General features: G+C 45.0%; 1 protein-coding gene across 4 annotated transcripts in view; it reads left to right on the forward strand.

The window, feature by feature from the left end:
• LOC137427933 (thromboxane-A synthase) overlaps nucleotides 1-14,685 on the forward strand; it is a 115,441-nt gene that overhangs the window by 85,402 nt on the left and 15,354 nt on the right. For 2 of the 4 annotated variants that reach the window (XM_068117777.2, XM_078776650.1), the window contains exon 11: nucleotides 6,726-6,910. In XM_068117777.2, the coding sequence (XP_067973878.2) occupies nucleotides 6,726-6,910 (185 nt within the window). Of the gene's footprint in view, nucleotides 1-6,722; nucleotides 6,911-14,685 lie in introns of all 4 variants that reach the window. The other 2 variants (XM_068117768.2, XM_078776649.1) reach the window with 1 other exon arrangement.

The raw sequence follows: 14,685 nt of genomic DNA on the forward strand, positions 1-14,685 counted from the left end.
TGTCTTGACCTTGTTGTCCGGCCTTGTTGTCTCAGCACTCTCGTCATCCTTGGAGCTGGAGCAGCCGTTGGTTTCCATTGCCGAAGCATCATTGTTAAAATGTGTGCGTCGAGCAGTTGGTAGACTTTGATGTGTTGGTTGGGTCGGTTTGTCCTTCCACTTGGCGCCACAATCGGGTGGATGAAGTTCACGCAAGTGTGCCCTGGTTCTTCGAAGACGCGTCCTGTTAGTCGTCTGTACTATATACGAGCGGGGTTCATTACAGCGAGCCACAACTTTCCTGGGGTACCATTGGTGCGTGTCCTTGTTCAGAATCCGAACCCGATGTCTATTAGCCAATTCAGGTAATTGCGGCCCAGCTGCTCTGTTGTATTGCTTTGCCATCCGGTCTCCACGTTCCTTCAATCGTTCCTGAATTTCCTGATGCCTTTGTTGTGCAGGAACCAACAGACGACATGGTAGGTTGGTGCGTATAGGCCGGTTGAACAGCATTTCACTTGGACTTGGGAGATGGGAATCTACAGGTGTGCACCTCAGGTGTTGTAGTGCAATATCTATGTCATTCCCTGATCTAATACATTTTTTGATCATGTTCTTCACTGTCCGAACTTGTCTCTCAACCAATCCATTACTGCGTGGATATCTCGGCGATGTTGTCGTGTGTTTTACATTCCATTTGGTACACATATCATGGTACGGCTTACCCACATATTGTGGTCCATTGTCCGATATGACCTCCAGAGGTGGGCCGAAAATACTGAAACATTCAGATGTGGCCTTGGCTACTGCACTGCTCGTCGTGTATTCCATTCTCTTCACAACTGGGTACTTGGTGTAATAATCCGTCACCAAGAGGTAGGTCTATCCGTGCAGCTCACACATATCACTGGCTACCTTTGTCCATGGTACCGCTGGTATCTCATGAGCTATCATAGCCTCACACTTTTGTTCTGGTTGGTTCTCTTGACATGCCTTACATGTTCTGATAACTTTTTCAATGTCCAGATATATACTTGGCCAGTAAACACATTCGCGTGCTAGACGTTTTGTCTTTTCGATCCCCATGTGCGCCTCATGGAGCTGGTCGAGGATATCCTTACGTAGCTGCTCTGGAATGAGTATCTGTCCACCTTTGAAGAGAACACCGTCACAAATACCAATTTCATCACGGTATGGCCAGTACGGACGTAGGTCCACAGGCAGCTCTGTAATCCCAGCAGGCCACCATCCATGAACAACCTGCTGCAATGCTCGAAAGGTTCTATCAGCCTTTCCACACTCTCTGAGTTGGTCCTGTTTCCGTGAGCTGAAATCAATGAGGACAAAGCGATGATGATCATCCACATCATCAAGCTCAATACCATCTATACATGTGTCCAACTGCAGTTCCTGATTGTTCTCGGGGTTCGGTAGCCTCGACAGCATGTCTGATAGCATCATCTCACGGCCGGCCTTATACTCCAGATCAAAATCGTAGCCTTGGATTTTCACAAGAAGGCGCTGAAGCCGTGGAGGGGCGCTTGTAAGCGGTTTGCTGATGATCATGACCAATGGTTTGTGGTCTGTGTATACCTTGAAGCGTTTCCCAAACACGTAAGTATGGAACTTCTGTATGCCTGCAACAAGGGCCAGGGTTTCTCGTTCAATGTTTGAATATGCAGACTGAGTGGGTGTCAGAGTTCGTGACGCAAAAGCAACAGGCTTGTCATCCTGCAAAAGGCGTGCACCCAGTCCCTTCTGCGACACATCTACTTCCAAAACTGTCTCCTTGTCATGATGAAAGTATGTTAGACAGGCGTCTGCATCAACACTCTTTCAGTTGCTCAAATGCTAACTGATGGTCTTCCTGCCACATGAATGGCACTCCATTCTTCAGTAAATCTCGGAGGGGTGCCACTTTGTCCGCAAAGTGGGGAATATGTGGTGACAGATAGTTCATCAGTCCAATGAATCGGCTCAAGTCTTCCTTATCCTGCGGTGACGGCATCTTCCGGATGTCGCAGATCTTCCCAGGATCAGGTGAGATTCCTTGTTTGCTGCAGATCGAGCCGAAGAAGTTGATACGGTTGGTCTTGATGATACATTTCAGAGAGTTGAAAACCAGACCCTCTCTTCGTGCTACTTTCATCAGGTTCAGAAGATTACGATCATGCTCCTCTTCAGTTTGTCCTGATACCACCACATCATTGGAGATACCAATACAGCCTGGTGCTTGCTCGAGTATGCGGTCCATGGCTTGCTGGAACAGATCCTGGCTGACACATAACCCAAAAGGCAATCTCTTGAAGCACCAGCGCCCAAAAGGTATGCGGAATGTGATCAAATCCTGGCTTTCCTCATCCCGATGCACAGCCCAATAGCCAGCCCGAGCATCCAATTTTGAGAATATCATGGCGTCAGCAAATTCTGGGTTCAGCTCGTCTAATGTCGGTATTTTATGTGGACACCTCTTCAGCCAAGAGTTCAGGCGTTTCGGATCGATACATACTCTTAAGCTCCCATCTTTCTTTACACTATTACAGATTGAAGAGCACCAATCCGTATGATAGTTCACTTTCCTGATGATACCCTGTTTATCCATTTTCATTAGTTCCTCCTTCAACTTCCCTTTGATGTGAACACTACACTTCCTTGGTGTGTCAATCGATGCCTTTGCATCAGGCTTTAGATGAAGCCTCACTTTTCCTTTAAAATTTCCAATGCAGTCAAACCTGTCCGGGAACAGCCGTTTCAAATCATCCATGGAATTCACCTTGTAGGCCTGTTCCTCGTGGCGCATTGGTTTCGGAATCCTTGATGCTGGAGGTGCAGCCTTCAGAAATGTCCCCCGTTGCCCAGCAAAGCTGTTTATGGTGACGATGTTGAGCCTTTCACACGCTGGTAGTCCAAGTACTGCAGGTCCAGGTACTTCAACCACATAGAACCTGTACTTGAACCAATCTGAGTCTTTATATCAACACAAGAGCTTTAGGATTCCGTGACACTTGATCTCAGTGAGCTTGGTCCCACCAAGTGGAGTCAGTTTTGACATCCATTTGTTTCCATACATGTCCTTCACAATACGCGTTGGCAAGGTATTCCTTGACGCACCTGTATCCACTTTCAACTGCAGTTTGTATACACCTTTCATGTCAGGGCATACAATGTTCAACAATGTGTACACTTCATCCCCCGTCTCCTTCATACACATATAATACCCTGATCACGTGAAACGGCTTGGTGTGTTCATATGTATCAGTGTCACTTTCGTAACTGTCATCATCGTCTTCGGTACAATACCCCGACACTACATTCACCGAGGTCCCATTGTTGTTACTTCCCCGAAGAATACCTCTCAACTTGCTTCTGCTGACTCGACGGCCTCTTCCACCCATTGCAGGACGGTGGCTCCACTCGTATCCATCAGCATATCTCGTGCTTCGTTTGGGATTTTCACAACAACGGGCCCAGTGTCCCAGTTCACCACAATACTTACAATAAGCATTGTATGCTGGGCAGTTCCGTGGTGGATGCGATAGTCCACACTTTTTGCACTTTTGGCGATGTGTCATGGCATTCACAGATGATGAAGGCCCTTCCATCTTCTGGATGGCCTGCTTTCCGATTAACATTGCTTCGTACTTGCGTCCCTCACTTAAAACCAGGTCCATGTCGTACCCGACCTAATGGTCGAGCAGATGCTTTTGAAAATCATCATGTGGGGTGCTCGCAACAATTAACTCGATAATCCGTTCCGAGAGTTCTGCTTCAGAGAAATTGCACAAGCTTCCCTTCCGTCGGCATCTGTTGACGAAATCATCAATGGACTCTCCTTCTTGCTGCCGAAATCTCATCATTTCCAGCCGGTGAATCCGAAAGTTTACATGAATGTCCAACTGATCCTCGAATAATTTATATAATTTAGCCGGATCCTTTTTATCATCCTCACTCAGAGTCGATGCATTGACCCGCCTCAGTCCTTCGTCTCCCACAGCAATCTGAATCTTGATGGCCTGTCTGGCTTTCGTATCGATGCCCTCCCCCGACAGCACCAAGTTCCTTCGTTGCTTGAATAACTTGAAGGTCTCCGCCAGCTCTGAGCTGGACCAGTCCATTGTCGGGAACTTCGCCATGTTGGAAAAAACACGGAACGTGCCGCCGTGGTAATCCGCAAAAAAAACAAGACCAAACGTCAAACTGCTTGTTGATATTCACGATCCCGTGCTGCCACCATGTTGTAAGTTCAGGAATCTCCTTCAATTCAAGTGGTTTATTAAAGAAGACACCAAGCTCTCACAGAGCACACGGCCATCATGACGAGCCGCCATCAACCACTGAAGCCACGCCCCTAGACGTCACTACGCAGTACGTAGTACCAATCACAACAACCATAACGATGTCCCAGATGTAACGCCGTCTTACTACCACGCCATCTTGTTCCACCGCCATCTTGTTAAATTCGTCAAGCCGACGCCTATTGTCTTCCATTCAGCCCATCACCTATGGACATCAGATCGTGATAGAGTCGGATGTATGATGGGCTATGTTGTTCAACTGCTGTCAGCAAATCACCAGGAATATTGTTCAACTGCTGTCAGCAAATCACCAGGACGGGTTGAGTGCTGGATGACGGGATGACATGCACGTTGGTAGAGGCCTAGTCTAGCACTAGACGTAATGCCTTAATGACGCCGCATATGTAATGCTGCAATGGCGTCCCAGCGAAAATACCGTGACACACAGGATGGATGGACCGAGAAATCCGGCTACTTTAATATATCGATTCCGTATAACAACCTTATCTAGATTTTGCCAAATATGGAGTCGATTTTCTTGCAGCTCTTGCGTATTATTTGGCAGTAGTCGGGCTTGTCCCCAGCTCCTGATCTGATCCATGTTCCCAGACGTGTTGAATGGCATTTATAGCAGGAATTTCTGGTGCCGAAGCAAGCAAGAAGCCGCAGTCCATTCCTTATCTTCTCGGCAGAGGAAGTTTGGGATCGGGATGCATGGCATGTGACACGATGGTCCTGCAGTAAATGTGTTACAAACTGTAAAGTGCCCTGTGCGTATAGTGGTAAGTGTTTCTTGTGTACCAGCAATGCATTTGGCAGTTTGAAACACATAATATTGTTATGTTTGTGGGGTAGTGATATGAAGAGTCAGGTAGATTTTTATAGGTAGGTGCTCCAATGATCGTGATAAGAACCATCTTCATGTAATAAGTTTTGTTTAGCCGAATGTCGGATAAGTGTATATTTGTCCCCGTCACGAGGGGGCGGGGCATTTTATTTAGCTCAGGGATTAGGTTAAGTAATTCCCTCTTTGTCATTACCCTTTGTGATTTATTCTTTGTCCCTTATGGCACCACACAATAGACAATAGTGCAGGAAATGCCCATTAATTAAACCACACAAAATAATAAAACTAACCGGAACCCAGATGACGCACTTGGGCTGACAACCCCGACTTGGCGGCCACACATAGCTCAGGCAGGCCTAGAGCCATGCTCAGAGGGACAGTGATTGGGCGGGAGTTGACCAACGGGAAGGCCAGGGTAGGAAAGGACTCGTTGATTGGCAGAGAGAAGGGCGGAGAAAGAAGGCACCGACTGATTGGCAGAGAGAAGGGCGAGCAAGAAGCGGCATACTGATTGGTGGAGAAGCGCCGATGACGTCATGACCCGACGTTAAAAGAACTCTCGGACGGACATTTTCTCTCTCCTCGCTTTTGCCTCCCTCTTGTTCCTAACGGTCACGCTCGCCCTGTTCCGGCCTCCTATCGTGTTCTTCTCCTTCCTGCCTCTTGCCCACCTCTGGCCCTCGACTCTTGCTGACGGTGGTCCTTTGATGAACGACGAGCTGGGTTTCACCAACGCGGCTGAGAGGGAAGATGCACACCTGCCATTCAAGACAGACCGTGAGGCCTGCTTCGCGCCGGCGCACGCGGCCTGCTGGGTGAACCAAGCAGACTGCGGCCTTTCTTCCCATCAAGCACAGAGCCGCGTCCGGACAGCGCGCTTGGAGCCGACACCATTCCTGATGAGATACACCAGCCAATCTGAGCTAAGTGCCCTAAATAATCGCACCATTATTTTCCAACGTTATTTTATCCCTCGTCTGTGTGTAAGTCTGGTGTGGGGGACGTCCCGTTTCGGACTTTAGTTTTACCATCACGTTTTTCTTTGTCCCGGCATTCCGTTTTAATAAACCTGTAATTTTTGTACAATTTAAATCCGTGTTTGTTCGATTCTATTTTCTTTGCAGGCTTTGGGGCTGCCGGCGGACAACAGGTAAGCGCTTCATCTTCCCCTCCCCTTTCTTCCCCCGCATAGATAAAGTCCGCAATTTGATCATCGCCTCCGAGTTAAAGCTTGGGTTTGGCCTTCCGTGCTACCCTTATGGTATTCACCAAGGGTAGTCACACGACAATATGTTTAGTCCATTTGATTATGTCCACATCACAGATTGATAAAATGAAGTTGGTTCACTATCAAGGGTGTTCATTTTATTCTGGTTGAGCAGTGTATAAAAAGCCATATTTTTGAGTACACAATGATGAAATTCCATGTTGCTAAGCACTGGAAGTTGGTGGACAATGTTTCTTTGAAATGTGTTGTGATGTTTTTATTTTGGCAATGAAACTTTAAGAGAAACATAAAAATAAAAAAAAAAGGAATATTTGTTGATTATCTCATCCTTGCAGCGAAGTTGACAGTGAAATGTTAACGCGTGTACACCCAGTAGAAACAAGGCCACAAACCAAAAAGACTCTGAGTGACGATGAAATTGTGGGACAAGCTTTATTTTTCCTTGTGGCTGGCTACGAGACAACAAGCGGTGCCCTGGGCTTCATCGCGTACCTCTTGGCCACGCATCCTGAGTGTCAGGAGCGTCTTCTAAGAGAGATCGACAAGTTCTTCCAAAACAACGTCTGTTTCGCACCGGATAAAGGAACGCACTTTTTTGATACTTGTTGTGCGCGAGTCTGTGTATTCGTGGGCATTTCTTTCCTCTTCATTATCTAAGGCTTGACAGGGAGAGAAGATGAGAGGATCCTTTGAAGAGCCATGCTGCACCCTCTGTTGGAGGTAGTTGAGAGTAGAGGAAGCTAGTAAAGCATAAGAGGAGGTGGCCTTTGATTGCTGCCATTAGTAAGGGCATTTTATGAGATATTTCACAAATCTGTTAACTAAATTGTTACCAAAAAATTTCTTCACCAATATGTTTGTAAAGGTGTGTAATAACATGTTAAAATGTTGAAGGTCAACTCCCGTGGGAAACCCAGAAAAAAAGATGTTGAATTCGGGTACCGAAAAATTATTTTCGAGAATTTTTATTTTTTTTAATCGGCCCTTAAGTAACTTATGAGGGGTCAAATAAGGGTTTTTCATGATTCTGAGTTGATTGTTAACATTTATTTTTTCACTTTTACATTTACACACAAAGTAGCTTTTATTTCACATACATATATAATACTCAAGAGTTATTTCTCATTCACAATGTCAGAAGTTTCAACAGTCATTGTCTATGTCTTCTTCAGACTCAACAACATCATGACTGCAGTTTCTGCATGTAATGCCATTACAGACTCCACAGGCCGAGATGCACGTGACCCCATTCTTCTTGCAGCTGCATCGCCGGTTGCTGCAATCTCCATGACAATTACAGCTCGTGAACTGCAATAGCTCCTCAGGAGCCGTGGGGTCCAGTGTTGGAACTGGCTCATACCCATGCACACCTATTGTCCATCCATAGTCACTGGGGTTCAGAGACATGCTCTGTAGAAGGATCCAGTCCCGGGTCTGCAGGTAGGCACGGAGTGAATGTTGTGCAGCTGCACCCTCTGTTGGAGGTAGAGTCTCTGGTTTGATCACTCCTGCCGCTGCCTTCCTTGAGAACATGTTGTACCGAATTTCACCCAATGTCATTAGCATGGATTCTCTTCATCCAGCCATTCCAGTTGGAGTGTGGGAACTCAGGATCGTTGGCTTTGATCACCCACCCCGCTGCCCAGAGTGTGTCACCTGGAGTGAGGAGTGGCTGATCATGAGCCAGGGAGGAGGAAAGCTCAGCGAGGGGGAGAAACATGATCGCGTTCGTTCCTATCTGTTTCCTGTTCGAAAATGGAATAATCTTTACTTCAGTTCCTCTCAGGATCTTAGCTTTGTCGAGTGCCTTCAACTTCACCCGGGGGAAAGCTGCTGTTGTCTGTGGATCTGGCAAAGGTGGTGCCGGAGAGGTGACTTCAATCCAACCCATTGAGTGAAAGGGAGTGTTTCTGTGAATAGAGACAATGTTTAAATCTATATTGTCTCCAACAAACTGAGTGACTGCATTGTTTGTTTCCCCAACCTCCATAAAGACCACCTGATCATTACTTGACAATTCACTTTCACTGGCTGGCACTTTGGCTGTCATCACTGATTGATCCTCAAGCGCAGCATCAACCGCAACCTCATCATTGATCTGTTCATCGGTTTCCTCCACAATGGTGTCAAGAGTGCCAGAAGTATCTGGAACATCATCTCCACTCCTACTATTAAGGAAGCAGTATTTGTAGTTTTGTGTCTCCGTGTAAGACTCAGTGTATCCCAGCCGGTGGAACTTGTTGAGCATCCATTTTGACCCAAATCTATGATCAAGTTGTATGGCAAGCCCCATTTGGTGTGGCAATACTCCAGACCGAGGTCGACAGGCCTTAATAAAATTCTGCCCCGAAACGGCAACTCTTTCGTCTGTCTTGACAATCGGTCTCAAGAACATCTGAAGGCTTGCAGGAACAAGTGTCAGCTGACTATCGATGTCAGTCATACTGTGTGTGGTGGGGTATGACTTTGGACCTAAATCAATCAAGGCAATATCATTGGATATGAACTTGAGTGCCGTCTTTATGATCTGAGTCTTCTCATCTCCATTGGCAAGATTAGCAAGATGCTCTCGCAGAATATTGTCGGTGCCATCTTTGAGACAGAGTACATCTGCCCTTCTTTCCTGTGTTGTGAAATACAAGGTGTCTTCGTATTTCTCTAGAAGTTTTATCTTTAGCCAATGCTTTGAATAAGAAAGGCTCTTCTCTGGTGACTGATCAAACTCCTGCAGCTTTTCATGGACTTGGTCCATGTTCATTACCCCATGCTCTAATTCTGAGTCTAACCATTCGCAGAATTCAATAAAAACTGCCTCTCGCTCCTCATCAATACTCCTCTGTCCTCTCTTACTTTTTCCTTCCTCATCAGTCTTGGACAAACTGTCACCTCTCGCAAACATAAGTTTGCATCGCAAAATGGTACAGTGTTTCTTCTGCTACCAAGTCGTTGATCCCTTCCAGGCGTCCAGTGACTTCAGTGCCCCAGTCATCCCCGCGACTCCGTGCTGTCTTCAGCAAGCTTGCCTTCAGTGTATCTGCAGTCAAATTATCTGGCACTCTGTATTTCTTTCTGGCTTGTGCTGGATTATTTTTGTAGAGCTGGGCTGGTTGGTTGCAAAGAATGCATACATCCTTATACAGGAGGTCAACTGACTGTGATCTTCTAGAACTGCAGCCAGTTGATGAACTGAACTCACAAGTAGTGCGTCTTCTCTTCAACTTTGATGACTCTTTCTCTGCCTTTGATGCTTGAGCTGACTTCTTGGTGGTTGCAACAAAGTTGTTGTACAGATCATTTTTACACTTCTGGTGGTACCTCAGTTTTCCTTCCTTTTGAGCCTCCTTCATACGTTCCACAACAGTAACATTTTCGACAGTTTCTGCTTGTTTCAATAAAGTTGAGTATCCCTTTGGAGTTGCCTGTATGAGCCTTTCAGCTGGTGTATCCGAGCGTGCACAGATGAAGCAATTGAGCACAGGTGGAGTAACGCCTTCATCCATATTGCTAGACTCCATGTCCTGCAAAGTAGAAAATGAGATGTATTTAGAAATTATTTTTCCACAAAGGAGTGTCTGTGGTGAAATATAAATGTTAACAATCAACTCAGAATCATGAAAAACCCTTATTTGACCCCTCATAAGTTACTTAAGGGCCGATTAAAAAAAAAAAAAAATTCTCGAAAATAATTTTGCGGTACCCGAATTCAACAGCTTTTTTTCTGGGTTTCCCACGGGAGTTGACCTTCAACATTTTAACACGTGTTATTACACACCTTTACAAACATATTGGTGAAGAAATTTTTTGGTAACAATTTAGTTAACAGATTTTCATATGTTTCCCTTACTACATAGAGGCAGAGAGATACCAGGTTACCTTCCTATAACGTAGCATGACATGACAACAGAAAAGACACAACGCTTAGGGGGCATAAGGGGACAAGGGTTTTTTTCCGATACATTCAAAAAATATTTCAGGGAAGGGAGGAGGATGGGGGGAGGGGGTTAGGTGGGAGTTGAATAAACACAAATAACACATTCACACTTAACAAGGCCCACACCTGTTAGAATCAGAACATCTCAGTATCCCATTAACATCACATCACATTCCATTCACAAACAATCATCGATCACACTCCACCAATCAGTCTTCCTACTATTTATGCTTACATCCCTGTACCCTTCTAATACCAATACTTTTCGAGACCTGTCCAATTCCATTTTCCATCGACTTATTTTCTCGGATGTTACCATCCTCCCAGGAAGACCATTGCATACATTAACTAGAACGGGCACTCGGTAGAGCGCATACCTTCGCCGCAGCTACTGTTCTGTACTTGGCATGGGAGTGTAGGGAACAGAACAGTGAACAGTTTTGACCTTTTCGTGACCTTGACCTTGACCTTTGACCCGATTGCTCCCAAAATCTAATCAAATGTGTCCCGTATAATAACCAATCATCCCACCAAATTTCATGCAATTCGGTTGAATACTTTTTGAGTTATGCGAATAACATACACACACACATACACACACACAGACATACAAAACATAACCTTCCGCTTTTGCGAAGGTAATTAACCTGAAATTGCAGACAGAATTATTTATTTTATCTGAGAAGCTAAACGAATCTTCTTCTTCTTTAGTACCTCAAACTTTATGTGAAATGCGATCGATTTTTAAAAATCAGAATTTGAGCAAATCTGTTTCATTCGTCTGTTAATATGCCTCCCCGATTGACAAATCTGCAATTTGAATTTCATTTGAGGTTGAAATGATTGCGGGAGATCGCGTTATAGTGATGACGTCTTGGATGGACATCCTCTTCTTCAGTCGCTCATAACTTTGAGTGAAATACGATCGAGTTAAAAATAGTCAGAATTTGAGCAAATCTGTTTCATTCGTTTGTTAATATGCCTCATCTCTTGACAAATCTGCAATTATAATTTTTTTTGAGGTTGAAATGATCGCGGGAGATTGCGTTATAGTGATGACGTCCTGGATGGACATCTTCTTCTTCAGTCGCGCATAACTTTGAGTGAAATACGATCGAGTTAAAAATAGTCAGAATTTGAGCAAATCTGTTTCATTCGTTTGTTAATATGCCTCATCTATTGTCAAATCTGCAATTATAATTTTTTTTGAGGTTGAAATGATCGCGGGAGATCGCGTTATAGTGATGACGTCCTGGATGGACATCTTCTTCTTCAGTCGCTCATAACTTTGAGTGAAATACGATCGAGTTAAAAATAGTCAGAATTTGAGCAAATCTGTTTCCCAAAATCTAATCAAATGTGTCCCGTATAATAACCAATCATCCCACCAAATTTCATGCAATTCGGTTGAATACTTTTTGAGTTATGCGATTAACATACACACACACAGACATACAAATAAATACACAGCGATCAAAACATAACCTTCCGCTTTTGCGAAGGTAACTAGCGCTGTAATGGATACTCCCACCTTGCTTCTGTTTTAACTTTCCTGTTTTTCACCCTCAAGCTCGGCCCCCTAGTCTGGTCACTCTCCTTTCTGGTAGGAAATAAAAACGTATCCTAGAAATATTTTATCTTTTAACCTCATTGTCTTAAAATTTCTGTGATATCCGCTCTTGATCAATTCCTTTCTCATTTAAGGAGCTGAGTCTCCCTCAGCCAGTCCTCATAGACTAGCTTATTTATTCCAGTTACAATGACGAGGTTAACTGATTATCGTATTGCTAAAGTGATAATACAACAAGTATGACTAATGAAGCAAGATAAAATAGTCACTTGATGGGTAAAGGGAAGCAGGGCAAGATTATTATTACCCTCGCCAGAGGAGAGGCTATTGAATTTCAGTCCGTCTGTTTGTCTGTCTGTTTGTTTGTCTGTTTGTCCGCACAGAATAAATATGATTTTCTCTGCAACCGTTGGTCCGATTGACAGGAAATTTTCACCATAAGTGCAACTCCACCCATATAATTTTTTTATGATAATTATGACGTCATAGGTCACGTGGTTCGGCCGCCATCTTGGAAAAACCGAAAAACGTTGCACCTCCATATAAAGTGCTGAATAGAAAAAATTGAGACATGGATCATTGTAAAGAACTCTCCATGGGGAATAAAATATTGCCGCGCGGACCCTTCCGGTTAACACCAGGGACCGCGAATGACCAGAACGGATTTACTTGAGGCGACGACCAATACGGATTGTGCTATCAGGAAGAGAAGAAGGGAAGAGGAAGAAGCGGGAGCATGTAAATGTGGAAGGGGAACGAACTCAAACGGGCACAAAATTTGCAGGGAATGGAAAATAATACAAGGGTTTATTTGCAAAGGTCGGGACAGGGAAACGCGATACTAATTCTAATTTTAAATTGTGATCCCACACACCAGACTGCAGATACGAGACGAGGGAATGAGTTACCAAAGAAACACGTTCGTCGTGTATTTGTGAAATGGTGCATCCTTATCTGTCTTGTCGTCTTGCGTCTGTCGACCAACGCAGCTGGTGTCCGGCCCCCGCTCGTGCGCCACCAGGCTTCGAGCGATCTGCTCGCCCCGGCCTCGTCTGTTCAGCGGCACACCACGAGGTCCCTCACTCCAAGCTCCAAAGCACCGAGCACCCCTCCAAGCACCACGCGTCCAACGCCCTAAAAGCACCACGCGACCCAAAGCACTGCCAGCGATCTCCACACGAGGTCCACTGCAAGGAGAGACAGGAGAGAGAACAGCGTCTTGACGAGGAAAGCCACAGGGAGGAATGCGACTGCACCGCTAAGAAAACCCAAGAGAGCTGCTGCTCCGAGCCAAGCACAAGTCCAAGACCAAGTGAGCTGCTGCTCCCAGCCAAGCGCAAGTCCAAGTGAGCTGCTGCTCCGAGCCAAGCGCGTCCTTTTTATAACCTTCCCGGTGACGTCAATCTTGGCGCGTTCCCCAATCAGCGTCGCATAGCTTCCCGCCAGCTACCGAACCTTCCAGCAACTTCCCTCCAATCAACAACCTCCTTCTTAGTTGCGTCTTCGCACCTCCCGCACTGGTTGGCTGGAGGTTCGCGCCTACTGCCCTGACCAATCACAGGCCTCCTTGGCATGTTGCTATGCAAGTTCGTGATGCGACCGGCGGCATCCATCATCGGCGGTGTCCTGGCCTAGTTTCCTGTCCGTTTTCTTCCATTGTCAGGGAAGGGAATTTAATTACTATGTGCAATGAAGGGCCTATCTAAGTGTTTACAGGTGTGCGTTGCCATAAGGAACAAAGGTTTGATTACCAGGTGTGACACACAAGGGCTGTTATCTTTAATCCCTATCACTACCTAGCACACAAACATCCTGGTATGTTCACAGGTATACTCATTAACCGACAAACCGGACTAAACACACAGAACTTATTACAGGGCAGATTCCCTATCGCGACAGACGAAGCATGTTACCTATTCAGATCTACCTGACTCTAGATATTCCTCTACCCCACCGACATAACAAAATGTTAATGATGATGTCATAGGTGCCTCCATTATGACGTCATAATTCGACAAGTACAAAACTTCATCGGATCAAGATGAAATTTATTGAGCATAATCTAGGAATAAATGAGTTTAGGAAAAAAAGAGTGATGACGTCACGTGGTTCGGCCACCATATTTGTTTGAACACAAAAGCCTTAAAAACCACTGAAAATACATCCTGGCGAGGGTTTGCAATCTCTGATTGCTCTTTCTTGTTTCATATGCAGCCTTTGGATGCTGGTTCTATCATTTCCCCACCCAGTGCGGCCCTATATTTTTAGTAAGCTGGTACTCATTTTGACGACCTCAGGAAGATAACAGGCTGATTGGGCATTAAACAGCACAACAGGGGCTAAAACTCAAGACCCTGCGATTTTAAGCCAACAAGTTTAACCGTTAACATAAACCTAAAAACATAAACAGCCATAAACCAGCCATAAACAGCCATAAACCAGCTAACAGCCATAAAAACATTGCCTCAAACAGGGAACCATGATTGTCATGGGGCCCGCAAGGCTAACCCCCGCTCTAGCGGGGAAAATGGCCTTAAAACGATCATTCATTCATTCATTCAAGTTTAACCGTTAAGCCAACAACAGCCTTAGCCGAGCTAGATGAAAACCAACATATTTGGTTGTGAATGTGTGAACCGCCCATGGAAAGAGTGTAATTGAATTTAATTAAACCATCAACTACTTAAATTATTTAACATTGAGGTGCATTTGAATCTTTCGATCGCTCGTGGTTAACATTCTTCTACTGTATGCCACATTGAAAAAAATGATACGATGGTACTGTAATCATATTTAGCTGCTGCATTATTTTGAAATGTGATTTCACATGTTTAA

This window comes from Myxine glutinosa, chromosome 1 (assembly GCF_964187855.1).
Source record: "Myxine glutinosa chromosome 1, kmMyxGlut1.1, whole genome shotgun sequence".
Classification (NCBI taxonomy): domain Eukaryota; kingdom Metazoa; phylum Chordata; class Myxini; order Myxiniformes; family Myxinidae; genus Myxine; species Myxine glutinosa.